This window comes from Melanostigma gelatinosum (genome assembly GCF_949748355.1).
Source record: "Melanostigma gelatinosum genome assembly, chromosome: 18".
Classification (NCBI taxonomy): Eukaryota; Metazoa; Chordata; class Actinopteri; order Perciformes; family Zoarcidae; genus Melanostigma; species Melanostigma gelatinosum.
In genome coordinates, this window is record NC_136651.1 from 226,494 (window position 1) to 239,372 (window position 12,879).

Consider the following 12,879-nt stretch of genomic DNA (forward strand, 5'->3'; position numbering starts at 1 on the left):
TCTGTGTAACGGGGGCCACGTTGAGCTGCTCTTTTGTTCTGGTTTCTGCTGACTGCAGCACTTTCTATAGAGACACAGTCTCCTATTGGACTGTTGTGGTTAAAAGTATTGACGGAGTCTGTTCTCTTTGTTCGGAGCAGAAACTGCACATGTGAACGTCCCAGATAAGTGTTGTAGTGTAGAAACTGTAGTGAGTCTGGTGTTTAGTAGACGATGTGTTTGTGAACATGTAGCTGCTTCAGTGTCTCACCCCCGTTATACAGACCGGCTTTAGTGGGTCTTTAGTGGGTGTTCAGTATGTCTTTAGTGGGTGTTTAGTGGGTGTTTGGTGAATCTTTAGTGAGTCTTTAGTGGGTGTTTAGTGAGTCTTTAGTGGGTGTTTAGTGAGTCTTTAGTGGGTGTTTGGTGAGTCTTTAGTGGGTGTTTGGTGAATCTTTAGTGAGTCTTTAGTGGGTCTTTAGTGAGTCTTTAGTGGGTGTTTAGTGAATCTTTAGTGGGTGTTTGGTGAATCTTTAGTGGGTGTTTAGTGAATCTTTAGTGAGTCTTTAGTGGGTGTTTAGTGATCTTTAGTGAGTGTTTGGTGAATCTTTAGTGGGTCTTTAGTGAGTCTTTAGTGGGTGTTTAGTGGGTGTTTGGTGAATCTTTAGTGGGTGTTTAGTGAATCTTTAGTGAATCTTTAGTGGGTGTTTAGTGAATCTTTAGTGAATCTTTAGTGGGTGTTTAGTGAATCTTTAGTGAATCTTTAGTGGGTGTTTAGTGAATCTTTAGTGAATCTTTAGTGGGTGTTTAGTGAATCTTTAGTGAATCTTTAGTGGGTGTTTAGTGAATCTTTAGTGAGTGTTTGGTGAATCTTTAGTGGGTCTTTAGTGAGTCTTTAGTGGGTGTTTAGTGGGTGTTTGGTGAATCTTTAGTGGGTGTTTAGTGAATCTTTAGCGAGTCTTTGTGGTCTCAGGTCCTGCTTTTTTCTTCAGCTCTGGTGATTCGTTTTTGGTTAATGATCAGGAGACCAGACTAAAATCTCAGACTCTCAGGTTGTTTTGATGGTTCTGGTTCTCCGAGTCGACCACAGCTTCTCATCTACCAAACATAAACATGAAACCTTCAGGTTGTAAAACACAAAGCAGAACCTAAAACCACAAAGGTTCTTTAAGGTGATGGAAGCTCCAGCTTACAGGTTAAGTCTTTCTGAGTTCCTTTAGAGAAGTGAATCACTGGAAACGCAGTACTGGAGGTCTGGGCCCTACTTCCTGTCAGCTTAACCCCCTCAGTTCTCTAGAGCAGGGGCCTCTTTGTCTTCTACAGACCTCCTCATGCTTCACTTCACTCTGTCCCTCCGATGATCACTAAAGCTCCTCTGGAACCGCCGCCATTTACTGAATCACTATAAAAACACGAGTCACTTCACGGTGCTACAACGTGATGCTATTGATCATGATAAACAGCTGTGAAGTTCATTTACGAATCAAAGGCTGGGGAGAAAACACAAATATAAGTTTAATGGACAAAAAAACGAAACCAGTGCATCTCTAGAGCTCATAAAATAATATCGATGTGTTTTATTTGCAGCTTTATCGACGACTATCAGAAGTTCTGGGGTTGAATGACGAGACAATGGTCCTCAGTGTCTTTATAGGGAAAATGTGAGTAATAAACATGATTTAAATGTTTATCACTAATCATTCTAACCTGTAATTTAAACAGGAAGTCTCTTCTTTTTGATACATTCTGTGTGTGTGGGATCCCAAACAACCTTTTGTCTCTTTCAGCATCACAAACCTGAAGTACTGGGGCCAGTGTGAACCGATCACCTCCAAGACCCTCCAACTACTGAACGACCTCTCGTTAGGATATCCTTTAGACCACTGTTCACCTGAACACACACACACAACTAATAGTGTGCTGCAGATCTATATCCCTCATGCGTCTGCAGGTCTGAGAGGAAACAGGACTTTAAAATATGAAATGTCCTCTGTAATTATTTCCTCCTTGACTTCCTGTTGCTGTCCATTTCCTCCATGACTTACTGTTTCCTCCATGGCTTCCTGTTTCCTCTGTGACTTCCTATTTCTGCCAGTTTCCGCCATGACTTCCTGTTTCTGTCCATTTCCGCCATGACTTGCTGTTTCTGTCTATTTCCTCCATGACTTCCTGTTTCTGTCCATTTCCTCCATGACTTCCTGTTTCTGTCCATTTCCTCCATGACTTCCTGTTTCTGTCCATTTCCTCCATGACCTCCTGTTTCTGTCCGTTTCCTCCATGACCTCCTGTTTCTGTCCGTTTCCTCCTTGACTTCCTGTTTCTGTCCGTTTCCTCCTTGACTTCCTGTTTCTGTCAGTTTCCTCCTTGACTTCCTGTTTCTGTCAGTTTCCTCCTTGACTTCCTGTTTCTATCAGTTTCCTCCATGACTTCCTGTTTCTGTCCATTTCCTCCATGACCTCCTGTTTCTGTCAGTTTCCTCCTTGACTTCCTGTTTGCTCCTTGACTTCCTGTTCCACGTACAGCAGCGTGAGGAAGCTGGTGAAGCTCAGCGCGGTGCAGTTCATGTTGAACAACCACACAGTGAGTCTTCTTCTTGGAGTCTTCTTCATGAAGTCATCACCTCTGGTTCTTAAATACTCACTGTTTATTAGGTACACCTTGCTACTCCCGGGTTGGACCCTTTTGCCTTCAGAACTGTCTTAATGCTTCGGAGCAGAGATTCAACAAGGTGTTGGAAACATTCCTCACATTTTGCTCCATATTGACATGATGGCATCACGCAGTTGCTGCAGATTTGTAGGCTGCCCATCCATGATGCCAACCTCTCTCTCTGTTGGATTGAGATGTGGTGGCTGTGGAGCACAGTGAACTCATCGTCATGGTCAAGAAACCAGTTTGAGATGATTTGAGCTGTGTGACACAGTGCACTATCCTGCTGGAGGTGACATCAGAAGATGGTCCACTGTGCTCATAAAGGGATGGACACGGTCAGCAACAATACTCAGGTAGGCCGTGGCGTTAAAACCATGCTCAGTTGGTACCGAGAGGCCCAAAGTGTGCCGAGAAACTATCCCCCCCCACCATCACACCAGCAGCCTGAACCGTCAGCCCGTCTGGCCCCAACAACCACACCACGTTCAAACTCACTTCAATCCCCTTTCTCCCCCCTGATGCTCGCTTTGACCTTCAGCAAGTCGTCTTCATCACGTCTAGAGGCCTAAAGGCATTGAGCTGCTGCCATGTGATTGGCTATTTGTGATAACAAGCAATTGAACAGGTGTGCCTAATAAAGTGGTCGGTGAGTGTATATGTATGTATGTGTGTGTATATGTGTGTATATATATATGTATGTGTATATATATATGTATGTGTATATATATATATGTGTATATATATGTATATATATATATATATGTGTATATATGTGTATATATATGTATATATATATATATATGTGTATATATATGTATATATATATATATATGTGTATATATATATATGTGTATATATGTATATATATGTGTATATATATATATGTGTATATATGTATATATATGTGTATGTGTATGTATATATATATATGTGTGTGTATATGTGTGTATGAATGATGTTTTCTATAAAATGCCCGTGTGTTTGATGCTCAGAGCGAACACTTCTCCTTCCTCGGAGTGAACAACCAGTCAAACCTGAGTGACATGAGGTGTCGGACCACCTTCTACACGGCTCTGGGGCGCCTGCTGATGGTGGACCTAGGTACACACACACGTGTATATATATGTGCGTGTGTATTAATTGTGTGTATATATATATATGTGTGTATATATATATATGTGTATATATATATACATATATACTTTACTTGAGTCATTTTTATTCCTTCCATTGTGTGTGTAGGAGAAGACGAGGACCAGTTTGAACAGTTCATGCTTCCTCTAACGTCTGCGTTTGAAACTGTGGCTCAGATGTTGAGTACGAACACCTTCAACGAGCAGGAAGCCAAGGTAACACACACACACACACACACTCTCTCTGCCTGCTCTTGGTTTACCGTTCTGGTACCAAAGCAGAGACCGAATGCATGAAGTGGTTATTGATCATTCTGTATGGGATCAATACTGTGAACATGTTTTAGGAGCCGTCTTTACCTCCAGAGAGGCTTTTATTCTGAAGGTTTCCTCCTTCTTCTTCTCTGGTTTCCTGTAGAGGACTCTGGTGGGTTTGGTCCGAGACCTGCGAGGCATCGCGTTCGCCTTCAACGCCAAGACGAGTTTCATGATGCTGTTTGACTGGATGTATCCTCACGGCGGTCATGTGACCTGAGAGCTGCTGACATCATCACAGTATACATATATATATATAACTTGTGTTTATTCAGAAGGTTCCTTAGCAGCGCTGCAGATATCCGGCCTACATGCCCATCCTGCAGAGAGCCATCGAGCTCTGGTACCACGACCCAGCATGCACCACTCCAGTCCTCAAGCTCATGGCCGAGCTGGTTCACAACAGGTAGAAATGTCCTCGTCTCCTCCCCCCTCAGGCTGATCGTTGGTTATCGATCACTAACCCGTTTACTTCCTCGTAGGTCACAGCGGCTTCAGTTTGACGTGTCGTCGCCGAACGGCATCCTGTTGTTCAGAGAAACCAGCAAGATGATCACGACCTACGGTACTGAGACTAACACACGAGTACGGAGGCCCAGAGGGGACAGAACTAAACTCAACAAGATCTGCTTTGTTCGATCTGAAATAAGACATGGTCACATGCACTGATCACTAATAAACACACAAGATCATAAATCTATTTTAAGGTAATCGATCTGTAATTTACAGTGTTGTTGATCAGCCCTCGTACACGGATACATAATCTATATAGACTGTTATAGTTACAGTAAGTATAGCTTAGTGCTGGGCAAGTTAACGCGTTAACGCATTCATTGAACACCAACAATTATTGTATCGCGCGTTAACGCAGTTAGTTTCTTTATTGTTAAGCGGGCATTTTTAACAAGAACTGGCAGCGAGTGGTGAACAGCTGTTTGTGTGGCGTCTCTTCCTGTTTCCTTCACCTACATTCCCCTGGGTCCTAAGTCCCTCCATGTACAGCTTCTTATCACCCTCTATGTACCAACGTACATTTAGAACAAATACCACACATATTATGGCAATCAGCGTTATGTGAAAAAACATGGCGTAGATAGGTTTGCAGTTCTCACGGTGTATATTTAAATGTCATCTCTTACACATGAAGATAAAGTTGTGAACACCTGAATATCTGTCATCAGAATCATAACTGCTGCTGCGTGAAGAGAACACTGCTGCTAACAACAACCTGATGTGTTTAAAGTGTTCACACACAATGTTATTCACCTTTGTTCATACAGCAGCACTTTAAAATAAAAGTGCTCAAAACACTACTTATGAATTCATTATTGAACTTTGCCATAACAATGAGATTACTAAAATCACTGTGTGTGTGTGTGCGTTACTAGTCACTAAAATATAACTTAAGCGTCTCAAATAACACCGTAACTTTTAGCTCATTATCATAAAATAATTTTTTTTTATTTACAATAATTCTAACAGTTTTTATTTCAAATTGTCTTTATTTAAATGGTAATTTATTAAACGTTATTTTTATATCAGCATATAACTCATTCTGATATCAGCTCGTTGTTGTTTTAATTAATGTCACGATTATAAGTCACAAAATGTTTGATATGTTTAAAAAATACATTAATATCTTAAAACAGTTTGTTGAATATTTCCATAATTCAGGATTTAAACGAAAACCAAACTCAACAGTTCTGTTGTGAACGTTTTCTATTTTTGTACCATAAATTATCATATATTATATTATAATGTATTACTCTATATTATGTATTACTCTATATTATGTATTACTCTATATCATGTATTACTCTATATCATGTATTACTCTATATCATGTATTACTCTATATTATGTATTACTCTATATTATGTAATGTATTACTCTATATTATATAATGTATTATTATACAGTAATATATTACTATATATTATTATTATATAGTAATATATTATTATTATATAGTAATATATATTATTATTATATAGTAATATATATTATTATTATATAGTAATATATTATTATTATTATATAGTAATATATTATTATTATTATATAGTAATATATTATTATTATATAGTCATATGTTATTATTATATAGTCATATGTTATTATTATATAGTCATATGTTATTATATAGTCATATGTTATTATTATTATATAGTCATATGTTATTATTATAATTATATAGTCATATGTTATTATTATTATTATATAGTCATATGTTATTATTATTATTATATAGTCATATGTTATTATTATTATTATATAGTCATATGTTATTATTATTATATAGTAATATATTGTTATTATTATATAGTCATATGTTATTATTATATAGTCATATATATAGTCATATGTTATTATTATATAGTCATATGTTATTATTATATAGTCATATGTTATTATTATATAGTCATATGTTATTATTATATAGTCATATATTATTATTATTATTATATAGTCATATGTTATTATTATATAGTCATATGTTATAGAATGAACCACTGGTCTGGTGTCTCTCTTCATATAGGAAACCGTATCCTGACCCTGGGGGAGGTCCCTAAGGACCAGGTCTATGGTGTGAAGCTGAAGGGGGTCAGCGTGTGCTTCGCTATGCTGAAGGCGGTGCTCAGTGGAAACTACGTCAACTTCGGGGTCTTCCGTCTATACGGCGACGACGCTTTGGACAACGCCTTACAGACCTTCATCAAACTGCTGCTGTCCATCCCTCACAGTGACCTGCTGGTGAGTTGATGTCATAGTTATCATGGTCGCTAACGTTAGCTCAGCTTGTTTCTCTCATAACTTACGATCCAGACATCCGATGCTAACGTTGGCTCAGATCAGTACACCGCCCTGACTCTTCCTGTCCCTGCAGGACTACCCGAAGCTCAGCCAGTCCTTCTACTCTCTGCTGGAGGTTCTGACTCAGGACCACATGAACTTCATCGCCAGTCTAGAGCCTCACGTCGTCATGTACATCCTGTCCTCTATATCAGAGGGGCTCACGGCGCTCGGTAAGATGCTCACAGGTCCAGTTTCAGGTTTCAGGAGGGATCACGTGATTTTTCGCGGTTTTATTCATCCGAGTGTGTTTCAGATACGATGGTGTGCACAGGATGCTGCTCCAGTCTGGACCACATAGTCACCTACCTGTTCAAGCAGCTGTCTCGCTCCACGAAGAAGAGACCCACTCCCATGGCGACGGACGACCGCTTCCTCCACATCATGCAGCAGCACCCGGAGATGATCCAGCAGGTCAGAGACGCTCTTTATCCCACAGACATGAGTCCATGAGGCAGGCAGACGGTGGCGTGGGGAGCAGCACGGCACCATGCTTGTTGTTGGGGTTCCTCCAGGGTTCAAGGTTCAGCAGCTGATCCGAGGACGCTGAACGCCCTGGAGAGACAAGCCGATACTAACGCTAGCTCAGGTTGTTCCTTGTTAGCTCCCCACTTCACTGAGCACCAGAGAAGAACACTGACCCTGTTGTTGTTGTTGTTGTTGTTGAGCAGATGCTGTCCACAGTGTTGAATATCATCATCTTCGAGGACTGTAGGAACCAGTGGTCCATGTCTCGCCCTCTGCTCGGCCTCATCCTGCTCAATGAGAAGGTGACGTCACACTGTGTGTGTGTGTGTGTCAACACTGTGTGTGTCAACACTGTGTGTGTGTGTGTGTGTCAACACTGTGTGTGTCAACACTGTGTGTGTGTGTGTGTCAACACTGTGTGTGTCAACACTGTGTGTGTCAACACTGTGTGTGTGTGTGTCAACACTGTGTGTGAGTGTGTCAACACTGTGTGTGAGTGTGTCAACACTGTGTGTGAGTGTGTCAACACTGTGTGTGAGTGTGTCAACACTGTGTGTGTGTGTGTGTCAACACTGTGTGTCAACACTGTGTGTGTGTGTGTCAACACTGTGTGTCAACACTGTGTGTGAGTGTGTCAACACTGTGTGTGAGTGTGTCAACACTGTGTGTGAGTGTGTCAACACTGTGTGTGAGTGTGTCAACACTGTGTGTGAGTGTGTCAACACTGTGTGTGAGTGTGTCAACACTGTGTGTGAGTGTGTCAACACTGTGTGTGTGTGTGTCAACACTGTGTGTGAGTGTGTCAACACTGTGTGTGAGTGTGTCAACACTGTGTGTGAGTGTGTCAACACTGTGTGTGAGTGTGTCAACACTGTGTGTGAGTGTGTCAACACTGTGTGTGTGTGTGTGTCAACACTGTGTGTGTGTGTGTGTGTGTCAACACTGTGTGTCAACACTGTGTGTGTGTGTGTCAACACTGTGTGTCAACACTGTGTGTGTGTGTGTCAACACTGTGTGTCAACACTGTGTGTGAGTGTGTCAACACTGTGTGTGTGTGTGTCAACACTGTGTGTCAACACTGTGTGTGTGTGTGTCAACACTGTGTGTCAACACTGTGTGTGAGTGTGTCAACACTGTGTGTGAGTGTGTCAACACTGTGTGTGAGTGTGTCAACACTGTGTGTGAGTGTGTCAACACTGTGTGTGAGTGTGTCAACACTGTGTGTGAGTGTGTCAACACTGTGTGTGAGTGTGTCAACACTGTGTGTGAGTGTGTCAACACTGTGTGTGAGTGTGTCAACACTGTGTGTGAGTGTGTCAACACTGTGTGTGAGTGTGTCAACACTGTGTGTGTGTGTGTGTCAACACTGTGTGTGTGTGTCAACACTGTGTGTGTGTGTCAACACTGTGTGTGTGTGTCAACACTGTGTGTGTGTGTGTCAACACTGTGTGTGTGTGTGTGTGTGTCAACACTGTGTGTGTGTGTGTCAACACTGTGTGTGTGTGTGTGTCAACACTGTGTGTGTGTGTGTGTGTCAACACTGTGTGAGTGTGTGTCAACACTGTGTGTGTGTCAACACTGTGTGAGTGTGTCAACACTGTGTGTGTGTGTCAACACTGTGTGTGTGTGTCAACACTGTGTGTGTGTGTCAACACTGTGTGTGTGTGTCAACACTGTGTGAGTGTGTCAACACTGTGTGAGTGTGTCAACACTGTGTGAGTGTGTCAACACTGTGTGAGTGTGTCAACACTGTGTGTGTGTGTCAACACTGTGTGTGTGTGTGTGTGTCAACACTGTGTGTGTGAGTGTGTCAACACTGTGTGTGTGAGTGTGTCAACACTGTGTGTGTGTCAACACTGTGTGTGTGTCAACACTGTGTGTGTGTGTGTCAACACTGTGTGTGTGTGTCAACACTGTGTGTGTGTGTCAACACTGTGTGTGTGTGTCAACACTGTGTGTGTGTGTCAACACTGTGTGTGTGTGTGTCAACACTGTGTGTGTGTGTGTGTCAACACTGTGTGTGAGTGTGTCAACACTGTGTGTGAGTGTGTCAACACTGTGTGTGAGTGTGTCAACACTGTGTGTGAGTGTGTCAACACTGTGTGTGAGTGTGTCAACACTGTGTGTGAGTGTGTCAACACTGTGTGTGAGTGTGTCAACACTGTGTGTGAGTGTGTCAACACTGTGTGTGAGTGTGTCAACACTGTGTGTGTGTGTGTCAACACTGTGTGTGAGTGTGTCAACACTGTGTGTGAGTGTGTCAACACTGTGTGTGAGTGTGTCAACACTGTGTGTGAGTGTGTCAACACTGTGTGTGAGTGTGTCAACACTGTGTGTGAGTGTGTCAACACTGTGTGTGAGTGTGTCAACACTGTGTGTGAGTGTGTCAACACTGTGTGTGAGTGTGTCAACACTGTGTGTGAGTGTGTCAACACTGTGTGTGAGTGTGTCAACACTGTGTGTGAGTGTGTCAACGATGTGTGTGTGTCAACGATGTGTGTGTGTCAACGATGTGTGTGTGTGTGTCAACGCTGTGTGTGTGTGTGTCAACGCTGTGTGTGTGTCAACGCTGTGTGTGTGTCAACGCTGTGTGTGTGTCAACGCTGTGTGTGTGTCAACGCTGTGTGTGTGTCAACGCTGTGTGTGTGTGTGTCAACGCTGTGTGTGTGTCAACGCTGTGTGTGTGTCAACGCTGTGTGTGTGTCAACGCTGTGTGTGTGTCAACGCTGTGTGTCAACGCTGTGTGTGTGTCAACGCTGTGTGTGTGTGTCAACGCTGTGTGTGTGTGTCAACGCTGTGTGTGTGTGTCAACGCTGTGTGTGTGTGTCAACGCTGTGTGTGTGTGTCAACGCTGTGTGTGTGTGTGTGTCAACGCTGTGCGTGTGTCAACGCTGTGTGTGTGTGTGTGTCAACGCTGTGCGTGTGTCAACGCGGTGCGTGTGTGTGTCAACACTGTGTGTGTGTGTGTGTCAACACTGTGTGTGTGTGTGTGTGTCAACACTGTGTGAGTGTGTGTCAACACTGTGTGTGTGTCAACACTGTGTGAGTGTGTCAACACTGTGTGTGTGTGTCAACACTGTGTGTGTGTGTCAACACTGTGTGTGTGTGTCAACACTGTGTGTGTGTGTCAACACTGTGTGAGTGTGTCAACACTGTGTGAGTGTGTCAACACTGTGTGAGTGTGTCAACACTGTGTGAGTGTGTCAACACTGTGTGTGTGTGTGTCAACACTGTGTGTGTGTGTGTGTGTCAACACTGTGTGTGTGAGTGTGTCAACACTGTGTGTGTGAGTGTGTCAACACTGTGTGTGTGTCAACACTGTGTGTGTGTCAACACTGTGTGTGTGTGTGTCAACACTGTGTGTGTGTGTCAACACTGTGTGTGTGTGTCAACACTGTGTGTGTGTGTCAACACTGTGTGTGTGTGTCAACACTGTGTGTGTGTGTGTCAACACTGTGTGTGTGTGTGTGTCAACACTGTGTGTGAGTGTGTCAACACTGTGTGTGAGTGTGTCAACACTGTGTGTGAGTGTGTCAACACTGTGTGTGAGTGTGTCAACACTGTGTGTGAGTGTGTCAACACTGTGTGTGAGTGTGTCAACACTGTGTGTGAGTGTGTCAACACTGTGTGTGAGTGTGTCAACACTGTGTGTGAGTGTGTCAACACTGTGTGTGAGTGTGTCAACACTGTGTGTGAGTGTGTCAACACTGTGTGTGTGTGTGTCAACACTGTGTGTGAGTGTGTCAACACTGTGTGTGAGTGTGTCAACACTGTGTGTGAGTGTGTCAACACTGTGTGTGAGTGTGTCAACACTGTGTGTGAGTGTGTCAACACTGTGTGTGAGTGTGTCAACACTGTGTGTGAGTGTGTCAACACTGTGTGTGAGTGTGTCAACACTGTGTGTGAGTGTGTCAACACTGTGTGTGTCAACACTGTGTGTGTCAACGATGTGTGTGTGTGTGTCAACGCTGTGTGTGTGTGTGTCAACGCTGTGTGTGTGTGTGTCAACGCTGTGTGTGTGTGTGTCAACGCTGTGTGTGTGTCAACGCTGTGTGTGTGTCAACGCTGTGTGTGTGTCAACGCTGTGTGTGTGTCAACGCTGTGTGTGTGTGTGTGTGTCAACGCTGTGTGTGTGTGTGTGTGTCAACGCTGTGTGTGTGTCAACGCTGTGTGTGTGTCAACGCTGTGTGTGTGTCAACGCTGTGTGTGTGTCAACGCTGTGTGTGTGTCAACGCTGTGTGTGTGTCAACGCTGTGTGTCAACGCTGTGTGTGTGTCAACGCTGTGTGTGTGTGTCAACGCTGTGTGTGTGTGTCAACGCTGTGTGTGTGTGTCAACGCTGTGTGTGTGTGTCAACGCTGTGTGTGTGTGTCAACGCTGTGTGTGTGTGTGTGTCAACGCTGTGTGTGTGTGTGTGTCAACGCTGTGCGTGTGTCAACGCTGTGCGTGTGTCAACGCTGTGCGTGTGTCAACGCTGTGCGTGTGTCAACGCTGTGCGTGTGTCAACGCTGTGCGTGTGTCAACGCTGTGCGTGTGTCAACGCTGTGCGTGTGTCAACGCTGTGCGTGTGTCAACGCTGTGCGTGTGTCAACGCTGTGCGTGTGTCAACGCTGTGCGTGTGTCAACGCTGTGCGTGTGTCAACGCTGTGCGTGTGTCAACGCTGTGCGTGTGTCAACGCTGTGCGTGTGTCAACGCTGTGCGTGTGTCAACGCTGTGCGTGTGTCAACGCTGTGCGTGTGTCAACGCTGTGCGTGTGTCAACGCTGTGCGTGTGTCAACGCTGTGCGTGTGTCAACGCTGTGCGTGTGTCAACGCTGTGCGTGTGTCAACGCTGTGCGTGTGTCAACGCTGTGCGTGTGTCAACGCTGTGTGTGTGTGTGTCAATGCTGTGTGTGTGTGTGTCAACGCTGTGTGTGTGTGTGTCAACGCTGTGTGTGTGTGTGTGTGTCAACGCTGTGTGTGTGTCAACGCTGTGTGTGTGTGTGTCAACGCTGTGTGTGTGTGTGTGTGTGTCAACGCTGTGTGTGTGTGTGTGTGTGTCAACACTGTGTGTGTGTGTGTGTCAACACTGTGTGTGTGTGTGTGTGTCAACACTGTGTGTGTGTCAACACTGTGTGTGTGTGTGTCAACACTGTGTGTGTGTGTGTGTGTGTGTGTGTGTGTGTGTCAACACTGTGTGTGTGTGTGTCTTCAGTACTTTGCTGACCTGAGGAACAGCATCGTGAACAGTCAGCCTCCAGAGAAGCAGCAGGCGATGCATTTATGTTTTGAGAACCTGATGGAGGGAATCGAACGGAACCTCCTCACTAAGAACCGGGACAGGTCTGTCTCTGTCATTAGTCTCAACGATGTATTGATGCATTGACCAAAATCATTTAGTTTGTTTCTTCACCTCAAAGTTACATTCATAATATTTCTGTCCTAATGTGTCTGCAGGTTCACTCAGAACCTGTCCGTCTTCAGGAGGGAGGTGAACGACA

The 12,879-nt window shown here is 43.9% G+C and overlaps 1 protein-coding gene across 1 annotated transcript in view; it reads left to right on the forward strand.

Moving 5' to 3' along the window:
• Nucleotides 1-12,879, forward strand: part of xpo7 (exportin 7) — a gene marked incomplete at its 5' end in the record, with an annotated part of 36,608 nt that overhangs the window by 21,776 nt on the left and 1,953 nt on the right. The window contains 14 exons of the mRNA XM_079289945.1: nt 1,567-1,640; nt 1,767-1,847; nt 2,496-2,559; nt 3,624-3,732; nt 3,874-3,980; nt 4,183-4,271; nt 4,378-4,485; nt 4,562-4,644; nt 6,619-6,833; nt 6,967-7,105; nt 7,189-7,346; nt 7,604-7,702; nt 12,594-12,721; nt 12,836-12,879. The exon at nt 12,836-12,879 is cut by the window's right edge and continues 1,953 nt beyond it. Coding sequence (XP_079146071.1) covers nt 1,567-1,640; nt 1,767-1,847; nt 2,496-2,559; nt 3,624-3,732; nt 3,874-3,980; nt 4,183-4,271; nt 4,378-4,485; nt 4,562-4,644; nt 6,619-6,833; nt 6,967-7,105; nt 7,189-7,346; nt 7,604-7,702; nt 12,594-12,721; nt 12,836-12,879 — 1,498 coding nt within the window. The remainder of the gene's footprint in view (nt 1-1,566; nt 1,641-1,766; nt 1,848-2,495; nt 2,560-3,623; nt 3,733-3,873; nt 3,981-4,182; nt 4,272-4,377; nt 4,486-4,561; nt 4,645-6,618; nt 6,834-6,966; nt 7,106-7,188; nt 7,347-7,603; nt 7,703-12,593; nt 12,722-12,835) is intronic.